Source organism: Populus nigra, chromosome 10 (assembly GCF_951802175.1).
Source record: "Populus nigra chromosome 10, ddPopNigr1.1, whole genome shotgun sequence".
NCBI classification, from domain to species: domain Eukaryota; kingdom Viridiplantae; phylum Streptophyta; class Magnoliopsida; order Malpighiales; family Salicaceae; genus Populus; species Populus nigra.
In genome coordinates this window covers 9,984,321-9,999,163 of record NC_084861.1, presented here as the reverse complement: position 1 = coordinate 9,999,163, position 14,843 = coordinate 9,984,321, and the positions used below count along the sequence as shown (strand labels likewise).

At 34.0% G+C, this 14,843-nt stretch overlaps 2 protein-coding genes across 2 annotated transcripts; one reads left to right on the top strand and one right to left on the bottom strand.

Moving 5' to 3' along the window:
- Positions 1–4,647: 4,647 nt before the first annotated feature.
- Positions 4,648–10,544, bottom strand: LOC133704129 (galactokinase-like). Its single transcript, XM_062128881.1, has 13 exons — positions 10,054–10,544; positions 9,490–9,665; positions 9,365–9,411; positions 9,180–9,274; positions 8,999–9,081; positions 7,978–8,046; positions 7,473–7,658; positions 6,713–6,847; positions 6,400–6,534; positions 5,946–6,016; positions 5,288–5,365; positions 5,008–5,149; positions 4,648–4,928 (listed from the first exon to the last, which is right to left on the bottom strand). The coding sequence occupies exons 1-13, from the start codon at positions 10,214–10,216 to the stop codon at positions 4,791–4,793; spliced, it is 1,518 nt and encodes a 505-aa protein (XP_061984865.1). The 5' UTR covers positions 10,217–10,544; the 3' UTR covers positions 4,648–4,790.
- A 1,437-nt stretch (positions 10,545–11,981) lies between these two features.
- LOC133704609 (glutelin type-D 1-like) lies at positions 11,982–14,226 on the top strand. Its single transcript, XM_062129488.1, has 3 exons — positions 11,982–12,510; positions 12,856–13,576; positions 13,737–14,226. Exons 1-3 carry the CDS (start codon positions 12,315–12,317, stop codon positions 13,888–13,890), a joined length of 1,071 nt encoding a protein of 356 aa, XP_061985472.1. The 5' UTR covers positions 11,982–12,314; the 3' UTR covers positions 13,891–14,226.
- The last annotated feature ends 617 nt before the right edge of the window (positions 14,227–14,843 follow it).

Genomic DNA, 14,843 nt, shown 5'->3' with positions numbered 1-14,843 from the left:
ATGCATCATATATATATATATATATATGTTAACACATTATAGTTATGATATGTTTAGGTTTAGGAAATAATTAGATAAAGTTTATAGTACATTACTTATATTAGTTCTTCATATTATTTTCATTAGTCCTTAATCATTTCAAAAAATAAAATTCACAAAATAATTTTAAATAAAAATATGTTTTTTATTTGAATCGACATCGTTCATCAAGATATTTTATTAATATTTATAAAAAGATAAGATATAGTTTTTCTCATAATTTTAGTAAATTCATGTATTTAGAAACTTGCGACAATAATTAGTCATCACATTTACAAGAATGTTTCTAAGATATACATATCATTAAGCATCGATTTTTTTTAAAAAAAAACGAAAGATTTTTAAAGCCATCCTGTATCAAAGATTATAAGTCAGCATGAAAAATTATCAAAGAACTAATGTCTTAACAATAAACATATGCATTTAATTAGGGCACGAAGATTGAAAAAAAATCTATATATAATACGTAAGACATTAGGTTAATATTCCTTTCTCAATTTATAAAAAATTAAAATAAAATCATGTGAAATTAATAAACATACAGTGGCAGTTGTAACTATAATCTGTGATTGTACCATTTGAGGTTTCACCTCGATACCCTTTTATTTTGTTTCCTTGTTTGGTAAATGCGCAGATTAGCATCTGTCAAGAGTATTGAAATGAAATCTCTCTGCTGTTTTTGTTTTTATAAGCAAGAGATTGCAAGAATTCGTCAAGAAAGAGGCATGCAGAAAACCAAAACTAATGTGTAGAAATATTTCTTGATTTAAAAGTCAATTGTAAAATATTTTACTGATTTTCTTGTAAAACACTTTAGAGAAAACATTACGATGGGTTTTGAGAGAGTGATGGCTTCTATGACTCCCCCAAACACAGTGATTTTATTGTTTGATAAGAGGTTTACATTTAGCTAAAGTTATGAACCCCACGTAAAAATAGTGGTATGATTACAGGTTAAAAAGAAGTAAAAATTATCAGCTTTTTATGTGAAAAACTGATAATTTTATATATCCAAACATTACAATTAAGATAGCTTAATATCGTTGCATTTATTGGACAAAACTGTCCTCTCAAGCAAATCAATTTTGATCTGTACCAGTTTCTCAAAGCTTCTGTTGGTTTCTTCACCATTAACTTTCTCATTTGCGAGCCTTCACCCTTCGTTGTTTTAATTTTCTACTTTACAAATTGAGAAACCCAGTTAATATGATTGCAATCCTCATTTTATTCTTGATAATGTCTTAACTGATGTTGTATCACGTTCTCAAAGTCAAGGGAATCATAAGCCTTCTTAAATGAATTATGTGCGTGATGGCATCATGGATAATTTAATAGAATGACTGGAGAACAACAATAATGTAACATTTGTTTTTTTATATATTCAAAGAATTCCCTAACAAATTCTACTCACAACTTCACAAAAATTCACACATGTTATTCTAGATAATTTTACCAAAAATATTTACAAAAATAACTTAATCAAACACATATCAAGTGTTTTTTAGACAGTATATTTACTTAACAAAACTATATAGAAAAATATTTTTTAAAAAATATTTTTTACCAACTATAATTACAAAAACTATCGCTATTCCAAACACTCCATATAAGTGAATCGGGGCAGCAGATAAGTAAAAAGTTCGGTCAGTCAGTTAGTCAATTTCTAAAAGTCCATTAGCCCCAGACAAGGTGTACGTGACCTCTACATGTGTATTGGTTAGAAAATCCTTTCACCTGTTTCGGATAATTTCAATTAAATGACAAAATGACTGCGTACGTACCAAATTAACATTTTATAATGTCAACTTGATTGTTTTTTTTTTTTAAATTCCGACGAGTTCAAATCTTGGACCATCACATCAAGAAAAATTTATTAAATCCTTTAAAATGTCAAGATTTCTCCTGATGTAAGCTGGCATAAAGGTCCGTGTTTGAGATAACTCATAAGCGAGAAGAGGATGGTAAATTTTCTTAGTTACATCTAAGAGTTACCTCGCAGTCATTATGTTTTATATATATATATACCACGCTCATGTAATGTAATTTTTTTTTAAGGAGGGAAACCCCAACCCTCTTTCAAAATAAGACCATTATATTTCTTAATTACTTATCATATAGATACTAAGTTATAGTGAAGATTGATGTTGTTTTCGCTGCTGTAAAAATATTAAATGTTTATTTTATTTGTTTTTGTGTTTTAAAAATATTTTTTTAAAAAATTAAAATTTTTATATTTTTATATTTTCTTTAAATTAATTTTTTTTTGTGTTTTCAGATATTTTAATATACTGATATCAAAAATAATTTTTTAAAAATATAAAAAATATTATTTTAATATATTCCCAAATAAAAAATATTTTAAAAAACAACCACAATTACATTTTCAAATACAAACTTAAACCAAAACCACTAGATAATTCCAGTATATCTAAACAATTTGGGTTTTTCCGGGATGGTTTCGGAAAACTGAAGTGTTTTTATTTGTAATTCCTACTAATTAAACGGTGATCCTCGTGGCCTCACCAATCCCTGCGTGAAAGCCATCCGGATTTCAACTTTCTCTTTGTCTTGTGGGAATCCTGATGCTGTTGATGTCGGTAAATGGTATTTGTCATTTTCAAGGAAATGAAACAAAATAGATGTTCAATAAAATGACTCTTGGATCTCCTGATTAGAACGCGGTTAAAACTTATATAATTTTTTTATATTTTTTAATTATTTAAATATATTAATATTAAAAATAAATTTTATAAAAATATTATTTTAATATATCTTAAAATAATTTTTTAAAAAAAAACAATCACAGACACTTTTTAAACGACAGCGCGTGAAGTTCTGTTTCCGTGGATGCAAGTATCATAGAAGTGGTTGATATTTGTTTTTTTTTTTTAATCGTTAGGCAATTAAACTGAAGTCATTCATTCAATAATAATAACGTTCGGAGTTCATTTTTCCATAATGTACAGAACAAACCAAGTTTAACACGTGAAGAATAGCTAATCGGTAAAAGACAGCTAGCGTAGTTCCACCGTCGCCGGATCAGGATGGGACATGTCGATGTAAGCAAGAACAAGAGGTGTCCCATTCTCCTAATAAAAGGGGTTTTTTAATCATGGAGATTAAGTCCAGATTCATTCGCTTAAAAGGATATATGTGTGGTAGGACCCAATCAACAGCCCCCGCCCCGGTGAGAGAAACTAATGCAATCTAAACACATCATTCATAATTTGTATTTAATTGAGAACGTGTGGTTGTTTTGTAGGTGGGGAGCTTTCATGGACACTCCCATCTCGATATCAATGTTTCTAGGAGATTTGTTTTTTTTTTTTTTTAAATCCTGGTATTTGGAAACCTACTAAATCTCAACTAATCCGATTGAGCTAGGTTGATCTATTAAGAGATAAAGCTTTTCTAGTAATAATAAGTATAATACACTGGGTATTTTGAGGAGGTTTGCTAAATAGGAGTAGACTGCACTATGTTCGGCTCTTTTTACCTGTAAGAGGAACATGATTCCCAGGACCTACCACTCGGGGTTATTCATGCATCCATCTTCTGGGACAACTAAAAAGGATTGGCTTAGAAGAGTGCCAGGAGGGACGCCCAAGATGCTGCCAGGTTTACCACTTTCGATTGTTCTTTCCGAGGCTGGAGGATGCGATGATGATGATGCTGAAGTTAACCGATGATGAAGTTAGTAATTAGCACTGTATCACGTAGTTTCAAATTCAATCCTCCATTTACGTATATGATAGAATTGAAGATTGGAAATGCCACCACATTTCATGACTCATGTTAAATACATCTTTTTCAGTAAATTAAATCTCAAGAAGTCACTCACATCCGAACTGAGATGTTCAGATCAGGAAAAACAAAACGAGACACTTGTTTTTCATTACCTCCTTAAATCCAAACCTAATACAAAAACATGGCCCACCCCCGACAATGGTTCGAGGCAAGAACTCGTCCAGATCCTCCTTGGCCCATTACAAGATAGAGTGTGTAAGGTGGACCAATTCTACTGGTCCGACAGCCCATTAGGGCACAGCACGATTTACTTCGATTTGATACCATTCAATCAGCGGCCACCACATAGATCAGGAAAATCCCCCACACCCACAATCCCGGGAAACAAACAAATAAACTCCCGAACTGATTTTTGGAGCATGCATGATTCATAAATTCAAATTTTACTTTCTCGCATTTGTTAATCAACTTTATCTGATTAAAAGTACTGGCATTACTAAGTGTCCATGATTTGTGACTGTTTGTGCATTCCGTTTTGGAGTATCATAATGTCAAACTTAATTTTGATACACAAGAAGATATTTCTTAAAAAAAGGATTATTGGTTATAAATAAATAAAATAAATTTTTAAAAATAAGCAACGAGATTTAATAAAATTTATAAATAATAAATTTGAATTAACGCAACGAATGGATTCGGTGCAATGATCTGATTATATCAAATAAAATTTCAAATGGCACGGAGTACGGACCATAAGGATACCGCTTTGTTTTACCAGTTCAGAACCTTATTGACACTTTATATACGAGGTTTTATGTCTGCGGGCAACAGGACCTATAAAATATTGTATTAGGAACATGATTATCATAAGAAAGCTTCATTTTTTGTTCGTTCGTTAGATAATCCATTTGTTTTGACATAAATAAAGCTAGAAAAAATGGACTCCTCGCTTTTATTTCTGCAAAGAAAACAAGCAGACAGGCATATGACCGGTTCTGGAAGATCTATCTTTCAATGAGGAGAAAGCCCCGTTTGAACTTGAAAATAGCAGCACCACTTGAAGGCTTTGAAGCAAAAACATAGAGGCCAAGATCATTCTTGCTGATTACTCCCTTGTCAATTCTTGATTGATAGAACTTTTCCTGATGACAATACAGGGAACTTTCTGTAGTCCTACAATTAATGAAATGGGATTTTCCGCTTAAAAGAATGTCCAAATACCTTCAAATTGAGGATGAACTGAGGGACAGTAGCCTCTTTCACCAAAGCAACCGCACAGCCACCCCATCCAGCTCCTGTAAGTCTAGCCCCCAAAGCATCATTATCCCGGCAAATCTTTACAAGTTCTTCCAACTCGGGGCAGCTAGATACATGAAACAAAAGAAGGAAGTACAATAAGCATAACAAACAAGGCACTGCGCCATGCGAGGTTTATGATAGCTCAGTCCATCAGAGTCATTGTACAGACAGGTTCTTGAAAATATACTTCAAGCATTTGTACCTGCATTCATATAGAACGCTGCAGCTGTAGTGACTCTCGTTCATGAGCTCACCGAGCTTCTTTAGCTTGTCCTCATCACTGCAAAACAAGGCATTAGGGAATTAATACTTCGAAGGTTGGATGTAGTTGCTTCCCAAACAGCTTCTCTGACTGTATTTTTTCGCAGAAGAGACTATAATACAATTGCAAAACTGCTTTCCCCAAACCCCAACGCGGGAAAGGTTCAAAAGCATGTTTAATGAAAATGAAGATGATCTGAGCACGTGAATGCACACAGTAAAACACATAAGTTGTAGTGGACAGACCCAACGGGTGAAGAGATGTGCTGTTAAAAATCTTTCAAAGAAGCAGTGAGAGGGAGAAAATAAACAAATAAAGGTAAGTTCAATATATTCACTGCCAACGTTTAACTTGACTGATTAGCCCTCAGACATCTCAGGATATTTAAGAGTGTAATAAAAACTCCCAGAAAAACTGAATTATTGTCTGAAAAAGTACAGAATTTAATTTTCTTCACATATTCAAAAAATAACATGCCTCAATTATGTGAGAACATATGTTTCATTTAATAAGACATCAGAAATGATTTCACATAAAATTTCTTGGAGGAATACATAAGCATTCTCTTCCAAGCACATGCAATAAACTCAGTGAGCACCTTAAATCTGATGACACAGCATCCTTGAAAGCATGGACTCGCTTGGCTTCAGAATAAACATGAGCAGCCCTCTGGAAAAACAATGCAAATTATGACTTGCTAAACAATTGGAATAAAAAAAGACACTAAGCAGTGGGCTTCAAAAAAATAACAGCCGGTGATGGAGGGTTGTTGCAATGAAGGGTACAAAAAAGTAGTTGTTTGAACATTATCAGACCTAACGGATGAAGTCTAAATAGTAGCTATCAAAAGATGATATAAAGATAATACATTGCAACATGGAACTGTACATCAAGACGCTACGCAGAAAATTATAGCCCATTTTCAGAAATTTCAACAATAAAAGACATGAACAAGAAGTATCCATTAATATTGCATCATAAACTCAGATACACCTACGGACTGTGAGCAATAAATGAGTGCAGAAACCAAGGCAGCGAGTAGAAAATAGTACATGATGTAACTTGAAGTGCTCGGCTGCTTTTAGAACATCCAAAGAAGATGGGGAATTTTTGAAGATTGATTGAAGACTTTCCCCGGTAATTGCCTCAATTTCTTCAGTAGTATATGGTTTATCTTTCAAAAGTTCCTGTAGCAAAGATAATATTGATAATTGGTACACCAGTGGCAAAACAATTATAAGGAACTTCCAATGTAAAGCTAAAATAAATGTGCACCAAAACAGAATCATGATCATAACAAATCATATAATTCGTTTTAGTAAAATAAATTGGTGCAGTGACAGTAGATCAATTAGCAATAGATACCTTAACAGCAATGACAGGATCAGAAGAGCCACGACTATTAGCGAATGATACACACAATCCCTCAACATTGGAAAGAGTTTTGACGTTTGATATTGCATCTTGTTGTTTCATTCCCAACTTTATGCCAAGTACGATCTGAAAAAGGTATTCCAAAATCAGCAATATGAGCATGACAAATGCCTCCAATAGATGGGAAATTGAGAAGATACGCATTTGTAACTTGTAACGCAGTCCCTTTTTTAATTAAGGCACCAAGCAGCAGGTGGAGAGCAGAAGATTGTTTCCCTTCTCCACAGCTCTATTCATTTTCTAAAACAGTAATGACACTTCAGCATAGATTCTGATACTAAAACTGCAAGTTCCCACTTCCAAGTTAGCTTGAAGGTATGTTACATCTTTTAAGATCAGATGCAAAAACCAATGAATGGCGCAATTCAAAATGGATACTCCCACTGGGCCGTAAAAATGGTCCACTTTTTTAGTTTTTCTTGTCCCAAAAAAGTTGGTCCCTGCCAAAAAGTCGATGAATAATTGCATCTTAAAGGTACATCGTATCCCTTAACATGTCAAATATTACAATGCATCAAAGGGTGTGCATCTATTAAAGTCGGGGGCAAATTTGACACTCTAGAACACTTGACTTCATTTTAATTGATTTCCTACGACAATGTGCACAACTCAAAATGCAGTACAAGAATACAAGAGTTGGAACATATTTAGGAATATGAAAGCAGAACCAGTCTGTGAAAATAGCGCTTACAGAAGCGAGTCGACATTCAACTACTCTGTTGTTGTAATTTGTAGCAGCAGTGACTGCCTTCTGAGATTCAGCCAAAGAATGTGCAATCACAAAAGTTCCACCAGCAGGAAGTTGCACGTCAGTTGCCCGAATGGGGTTGAAATCAATAAGCTCTGCAAATCCAGTTTTGGCCATGACAGAGATTGCCTGCCAAGTAAAACATGATTTATTATGTTCGGTGTCCCTGAAATTCAGTTTCCCAGCTCTGTTTGGATCCTCCTCACTCTCAATTGATTTTTATGTTCTGTTCTAAAGCAATAACAGATTCAATTTTCTGACAACATAATGTGTTTCTATCCCAAACAGAGAAGCAGAATAGCAAACAAAACATTGGAAGACCTTGTACACTGGATTTGTCCATGAGTAAAAGCAACAGTTGTCTCAGAATCGGGAGGATGCATTTCAAACATTCTTTCAAGTAAATTTTTTCAACAATTTAAACAAGCTCATGAGTATGAAGTATAACCTGGTCCATTCCTCCAGATTGTGTTCCAATATGCCTTTCACACTCACATGTTAGCTGGGCAATTTCTTTCTGTTAAAGAGGGTAACATCGATAGAATTCAGATAGAAAAAAGAAAGAAACAGGATATAACGATATATAAACATGGACAAATCCATTTTGTTAGTTTTCCATCAAGTAGATCATATGGTTAACAAGCAGATATAGAGTAGCGTCAGTATAAGTAGCTAGTGAAATTCGTGCTCTCGTGAACCAGAGGCACACCAATCCTCAAGATAAAGCAGCATTTACAATCCATACACACATTAAGGTCAGAATTTGTTGGAATAATTTGATTTTACCTGGTACGAACTAGTTGACAAGAAAAATAACACGGAAATTTCTTACGAAACTTGCATGATAAGCAACTTGTGTTCTCATGAACCAAAGGCCTAGTCATCGTCACCACAAAGGACAACAAAAATATATAGTCCATATGCACATTAAGGCCAGAATTGTTGGTCTCATTTGATTTACCAGGCATGAACTGGTTGGCAAGAAAAAAATAATACATGTAAATTCATAATAGACACGCATGCACAGCTGAAAAAGATACTGATATCCCATTACAAAAAAGAAAAAAGAAAACCCAAAGAGTCAAGGAAACATATAAACAGTGAATGAAAAGAAGCACATTGTAACCAGAGTGCTATGAGCTTGTTGGCAGATAGCAACCAGTGCGTGTTCGTTCTAATGTACAGATCAGAAATACAAGCATGTTATTTTCTCTCAATAATATTATTTTACTGATGTAGTGGGATAGAAACGTATTAATCTCTTCCAAGAAAAAAGTGTAGATAACACCAGCGAAATCTAAAAAATTAACAAATTCAAAACTTTGACAGTATAGCAAGGCTTTCTGGATGCCTAATACTGGAGAAGTGCTTTCTAGTTCTAGTTGTAAGATTAAATCACGCCCTTAAAACAACTTGGAGGTGGCTGAGGTATTATATTCATCATAAATTTGGTGAAAGAACTGTTTTACCTTTGGAAAGTTCACATCAAAAGCAGCCATAATAGCAATGGTAGCAGAGCAAACAAACGCAGCAGAGCTTGACAAACCAGAACCTGTATTAAAAAACTCCAGCTTAGTCTTCTCTTATAATGAGCAGGCGATGTCACATCATTAGCAACAGCTAACTAAAATCAACTTCTAATTCATTCACCTGTTGGAACAGTTCCATCAACAATAACATCAAGTCCAACCGCGTCACCCATATCCACTCCTTTTGATTTCGCAAATTCATAAAAACCCTTATACCTGGAAATCCACAAAAAGATTAAAAAAAAGGGGAAAAAACCACAAGAAGCTTCAGAACAAATCAATTAAAATAGCTGTTCTATATCATACCCACAAATGAAATAATGACCCCATTTATGATTCTTCAAGTCAATTGCCTGCAAATTATTACAGAATATAACAATCAATCCAACGGGAAAACAATACTGTTGAAGAAGTTGGAGGTTGGTTCAGACCTGATTAGGATCAACAGGATAAGTGCACTCTGTATATTTGTCATTAACATTTGCGATTCGAAGAACTTTTTGTGCATGATTTTTACGGATTGCTATAATAGTATCTTGCCTTATTGCCATTGGCAACACCGAGTAGCCTTCATAATCAATATGCTCTCCAATCAAATTCACTCTCCCTGCAAAAACACGAAATTAAAAAAAAATGCGTATTATTTTTAACAGAACCAACAAATCTTCTTAAATCGATCAAATAAACCTAACTGGAATAACTTTCAGAAATTGAACTTTCTTTCCTGTACATTCGTTTTCCAGCGAACCAAACAGATAAAATGAGATATATATATATATCGCGTGGAAGCGTGTGATATTCTGAACTGAAGAAACCGTTTCAAATAAATGAGATGCGTGTGTATATATCTGTTAATCTTATCGAGTATTACTAACATCAAGTCTTTATTTGTTTTCGTCAAAGTTTTGACTTTTCCTTCATTTTCTCGGGAACCAAACAGAAGGTTGATGGGAGAGAGAGAGGGAGGGAGGGAGGGAGGGAGTTATTTTCTTAACCTGGAGAACGAGCAAAGACATCAGGAGGGTGACCAAAAACTTGAAGAAACTTGGAGTTCAAGTGATCAAAACGGAGTTTAGCTTCTTCAAGCTGAGATCCGTCTCCGTAAACAGCCTCTAGAGATGAGAAACATGGGATTGGCGTCTCCTCAAGCTTCGCCATTAATTCACTGATGATTTGATTTGACTTGACTTGATTATCAGGTGTAGCTTTTCTATATAGCGATGGTGTTTTTTCCGAGCTAAAAGAAGGGGAGTCTAAATTTTAATTGAAAAGGAGATGATAATAACAATAACAACAGAAAGGGAAGATGATTCTTCGTTTTCTAATTACTTAGCTTCTTCTTATCTACTACTGCCAGTTGAATAACTTAATTAATAAAATCACCCTTAAGTACATCATCGCCTTCCTTATGGATAGGATTATCTTGACTATTTAATCTAATTATCACGAGATCTCTTACCACATTAAGACCGAGATTATTGCTAAAACATACCTAGTTTAGCTGGATCGCATTTTATCTCATAGACTCTGCATAATATTTAAGATTTATGCTTGAGTGTTAATTCAATTTAATTTTTATTAAATATTTACTTTAATAATAATAATAACAATAATAAAGAAATATGCTTCATTGTTCTATTGATTTTATTGCTAGCATTATTTAAAAAAAATATAAAATTGATATGAAAATAACAAATATATAAAAATAAAATTTAATTTTAATTAGTAAATGATAAACAATCTAGCCATGTAATACCTCTCCGAGCTAGTTTGATGTTGAGGTGACGATTGTTTTTTAAAGTATTTTTTATTTGAAAATATATTAAAATAATATATTTTTTAATTTTTAAAATTTATTTCTGATATCGATCTGAAAATATAAAAATATAAAATAAAAATTCAATTTTTTCCAAAAATATTTAGTCATGAAAAAGAAAAAGAAAAAGATACACGCAATAAATCATTTCTAAATCCCGCTAATAAATTTAAAAGTTGTTTACTTTGGATTTCCAGGGGAGTGTTTGTTTTTAGATTGAATTTAATTATTTTTATAATTATATGTTGATATAAAGAATAAAATTTAAAAGATATTATAAAAAACAAACTCAAATACTAATTAATTTATTAAATAAAGCTAATCATGGTGCTAGTCGACAAAGATTACGAAGGCAGAAAGTGACAGATTCCACCACTATCACGAGATACAGGCCCACATAACCACACGATCCGTTTGTCATTTTCTCTTCTTCGGGGGAGAGCTTTAGCAGGGGAATGATGACACGAGTCATTAAACTTGATGATGCACATCTGTCTGCTAGTGGGTGGCTTTTCATCAGATTCTCTCCTTTACTACGTGGAATGAAAATCATGAAGCCATCACTTCTATGCTGCCAGCGCAGCACGATGGGAAGGAAAACACCCATTATTATTCTCATATAAATCCGAGGAATCAAGATCCTCTGCAAGTAAAATGTCCTCGGATTGAAAGGTGTAGGAGAGTTCAAATTCCACATTAGTATTTGCTGTCAACAAAACAAAAGCAACGGAGAGCAAAATAGATCTGACGTGGAGTATTTCTATTATCATAATTACTTTCACTACATATTACTTCTTTAATATAATGAAAATGAAATTTTATCAATTTGTTTTAAGTGTTTAATTATATAGTGACGGCTACTTATTAGATGTCTTCCTTTTTAAGAACCTGGAAGATGTTGTTTCATAATTTTTAGGATATATATATATATATATATATATGTATGTATATATGTATATATATATAAACACTTTTTTCCTCTAAAGAAGACATGGTCAAAACTAAAAAAAATCCAATGATAACAAATCAGAAGTACGTACAGATTTCATTATATTGAAATATACTAGTTTAGAGACTATTTATTTGGTGATCCCAAATCAGAAGGCCACAAAGTTTTTTCTAAAAAAAACGATGGGTTTTGAACTGTAACGCGAAAAATAAGTATTTTACAGGAAGATAAAGCATTTGAAGAATAAAAGGATACGATTTTTGTGCGAAATTTAAGGTGGGGAACCGGATAGTTTGATATTCATGATCTCACAACACCTAAAACAAACTGCTAAGCGTGATTCTATCCATCGTTATCACGCCAGGATTATACCTATCTGTTTAATACATCATCTCTATAAATACCATACACTCTGCTCAGTCTTTTAACCTTCTTATCCAACAATATATCAATTACCATAAGGGAGAGAGTTTAGATCTTGCTTAGAAAGAATGGAAGTTGATCTGTCACCAAAATTGTGCAAGAAGGTGTATGGAGGAGATGGTGGGTCTTATTATGCGTGGAGCCCAGCTGAGCTTGCCATGCTAAAAGAAGGGAACATAGGTGCAGCCAAGCTGGCCCTTGAAAAGAATGGTTTTGCTCTTCCTCGTTACTCTGATTCTGCCAAGGTTGCTTATGTTCTTCAAGGTACTAATTAATTACTCCCTTCATTTTTTTAAAAGATTGATTGAAATTGATTTTGGGTTTCTGTCTGATATGATGCCTATTTAATCCACAAATCAATACGTAGTGAGCATATAATGGATGGGGATTTAAAAAAAAAGAAGTTATAGTGAATATGGTTTATATTAGTACTGGTTTTGGTGCAAGATTTGTGCAAAGTTTTGGAAGATCAATTGATTTTTATAAACGCTGAAAAGAAAACAACTTTTTTCTTGTTTGAAGGATGTTGGGGTAATGATTCAATAAAAAGAATAAAAGAGAAGAATTTTACTGCGTGGTATGACCCTGTTTTCGTTTTGCATTTTGTAGGGAATGGGGTAGCTGGTATTGTTCTTCCTGAGAAAGAAGAGAATGTTGTTGCCCTTAAGAAGGGTGATGCTATTGCTCTTCCTTTCGGTGTCGTTACATGGTGGTATAACAAAGAGGACACTGAACTTGTAGTTCTCTTCCTGGGTGACACCTCTACAGCCCACAAAACTGGTGAATTCACCGATTTCTTTTTGACTGGCTCCAATGGCATTTTCACTGGCTTCTCTTCTGAGTTCGTGAGCCGAGCATGGGATGTGGATGATAAGGCTGTGAAGACCCTAGTTGGAAACCAGACAGCCAAAGGCATTGTCAAGCTTGATGGATCCTTTAAGATGCCTGAACCCAAAAAGGAAAGCCGTGAGGGCTTTGTATACAATTGTGAGGAAGCTCCACTAGATGTTGATATTAAGGATGGTGGAAAGGTTGTTCTTTTAAATACCAAGAACCTTCCTTTGGTTGCTGAGGTTGGGCTTGGTGCTGATCTTGTTAGACTGGATGGAAAAGCCATGTGCTCTCCTGGTTTTTCTTGTGACTCTGCTTTACAAGTGACATACATTGTCAGTGGTAGTGGCCGTGTTCAAGTTGTTGGGGTCGATGGCCGCAGGGTCTTGGAAACAACCGTCAAGGCAGGTCATTTGTTCATTGTTCCTAGGTTCTTTGTTGTTTCAAAGATTTGTGATCCAGATGGGATGTCATGGTTCTCCATCATCACCACTCCCAAGTAAGTTTTACTCAATCCTCTTCAATTCCATGCACTGTCACCTAAAGCTAATTGCATATATTTGCCTCCTGATAGATGAATACTGTATTTTAACACTGACATAATTGATTGAAAAAGAAGAAGAAGAGAGAGCATAATTGTGTTTCTATGATAATTGCAGTCCTATATTCACTCATTTGGCTGGAAGGACTTCTGTGTGGAAGGCTCTATCTCCTCAAGTGCTAGAGGCGTCTCTCAAAGTATCGCCTGATGATGAGCAGCTTTTCCGCTCCAAGAGAATGAATGAGGAAATTTTCTTCCCACCTCCACAATGAAGAGGATGCATAGCTTCATTCTCTCACACACTGTCGTGGCAATAAGAGTTTTGAAGAGTCCTTATGAATAATCTATCCCTTTCATCATCTCCTCCGTCGGTGGATATTGGCAACTGTTGTCTTTAATTTTAATCGTCTCTACCGTTACGCATTCTTAAATGCAAGACATTGACATAAAACGGCTGTTAGACTTCTCTCGTGTTCTTATCATTTTGTGCTCTGGGGTTTTTTTTCCGTCGATTATACTTCTTGCTAGCCCATATGTAACCCCTAAAAACAAAAAGTTCTGTAGCGAGTTATGAATCTAACAACCAAAAAAAGCGTGGTTTTTCATCAGCATCTGTTTTTTCTTTTCTCACGTTGCCTTCCAGATAGAAATGAAAATTTCCAAACCTGGCATCAGTAGGATGAGGTGTAGCTAGCCATTGCTGCATCCGAAAGGACTACAATGTAACCAACTCATGAAGCAGGAGTCATACCAACCCTAGGTTATGTTTTCTCTTCTTGGCATGTTACTTCAGTTTCAGTACCCGAATTAAGAAAAATCTAAGGCTTCTTCTTTTCTTTTCTGGCGTGTTCGTCCATCAAAATTATATAAGATGGAGAAAGAATTTTGTTAAAGAATCACCCATTAAAAATATATACAATAGCTATGATCTTATATATCAGATCGAATTTATGTCATCTGAATCATAATATAAAATGAAAGGCATTAATTTATAGCGTGAATTTAATTTCTAAAATTAAAATAATAAAACAAATACTAAATTAGCCACTAAGTATGCAATATTATAGCATGCCGATGAAGAAATCACTATGTATATCTTATTTTGGAGAAAACTATTTAATTTAATATTTTTTAAATAAAAAAATTACTTTCTTTTCTCTTTGGACCGGTCAACGATGCAAATTCAAGTATAGTTTCAGAATGAATTTTCCCAAAATCAATGATC

Bases quoted from the DNA above. Each gene is read 5' to 3' on its own strand.
- LOC133704129 (XM_062128881.1), bottom strand. From the start codon at position 10,216: ATGGCGAAGCTTGAGGAGACGCCAATCCCATGTTTCTCATCTCTAGAG. The intron at 9,666-10,053 runs GTTAAGAAAATA...GTGTTTTTGCAG, and splicing joins TGTCTTTGCTCGTTCTCCAG to GGAGAGTGAATTTGATTGGA. The intron at 9,082-9,179 runs GTGAATGAATTA...TTTTTAATACAG, and splicing joins TGATGGAACTGTTCCAACAG to GTTCTGGTTTGTCAAGCTCT.
- LOC133704609 (XM_062129488.1), top strand. From the start codon at position 12,315: ATGGAAGTTGATCTGTCACCAAAATTGTGCAAGAAGGTGTATGGAGGA. The intron at 12,511-12,855 runs GTACTAATTAAT...TGCATTTTGTAG, and splicing joins GGTTGCTTATGTTCTTCAAG to GGAATGGGGTAGCTGGTATT. The intron at 13,577-13,736 runs GTAAGTTTTACT...TGATAATTGCAG, and splicing joins TCCATCATCACCACTCCCAA to TCCTATATTCACTCATTTGG.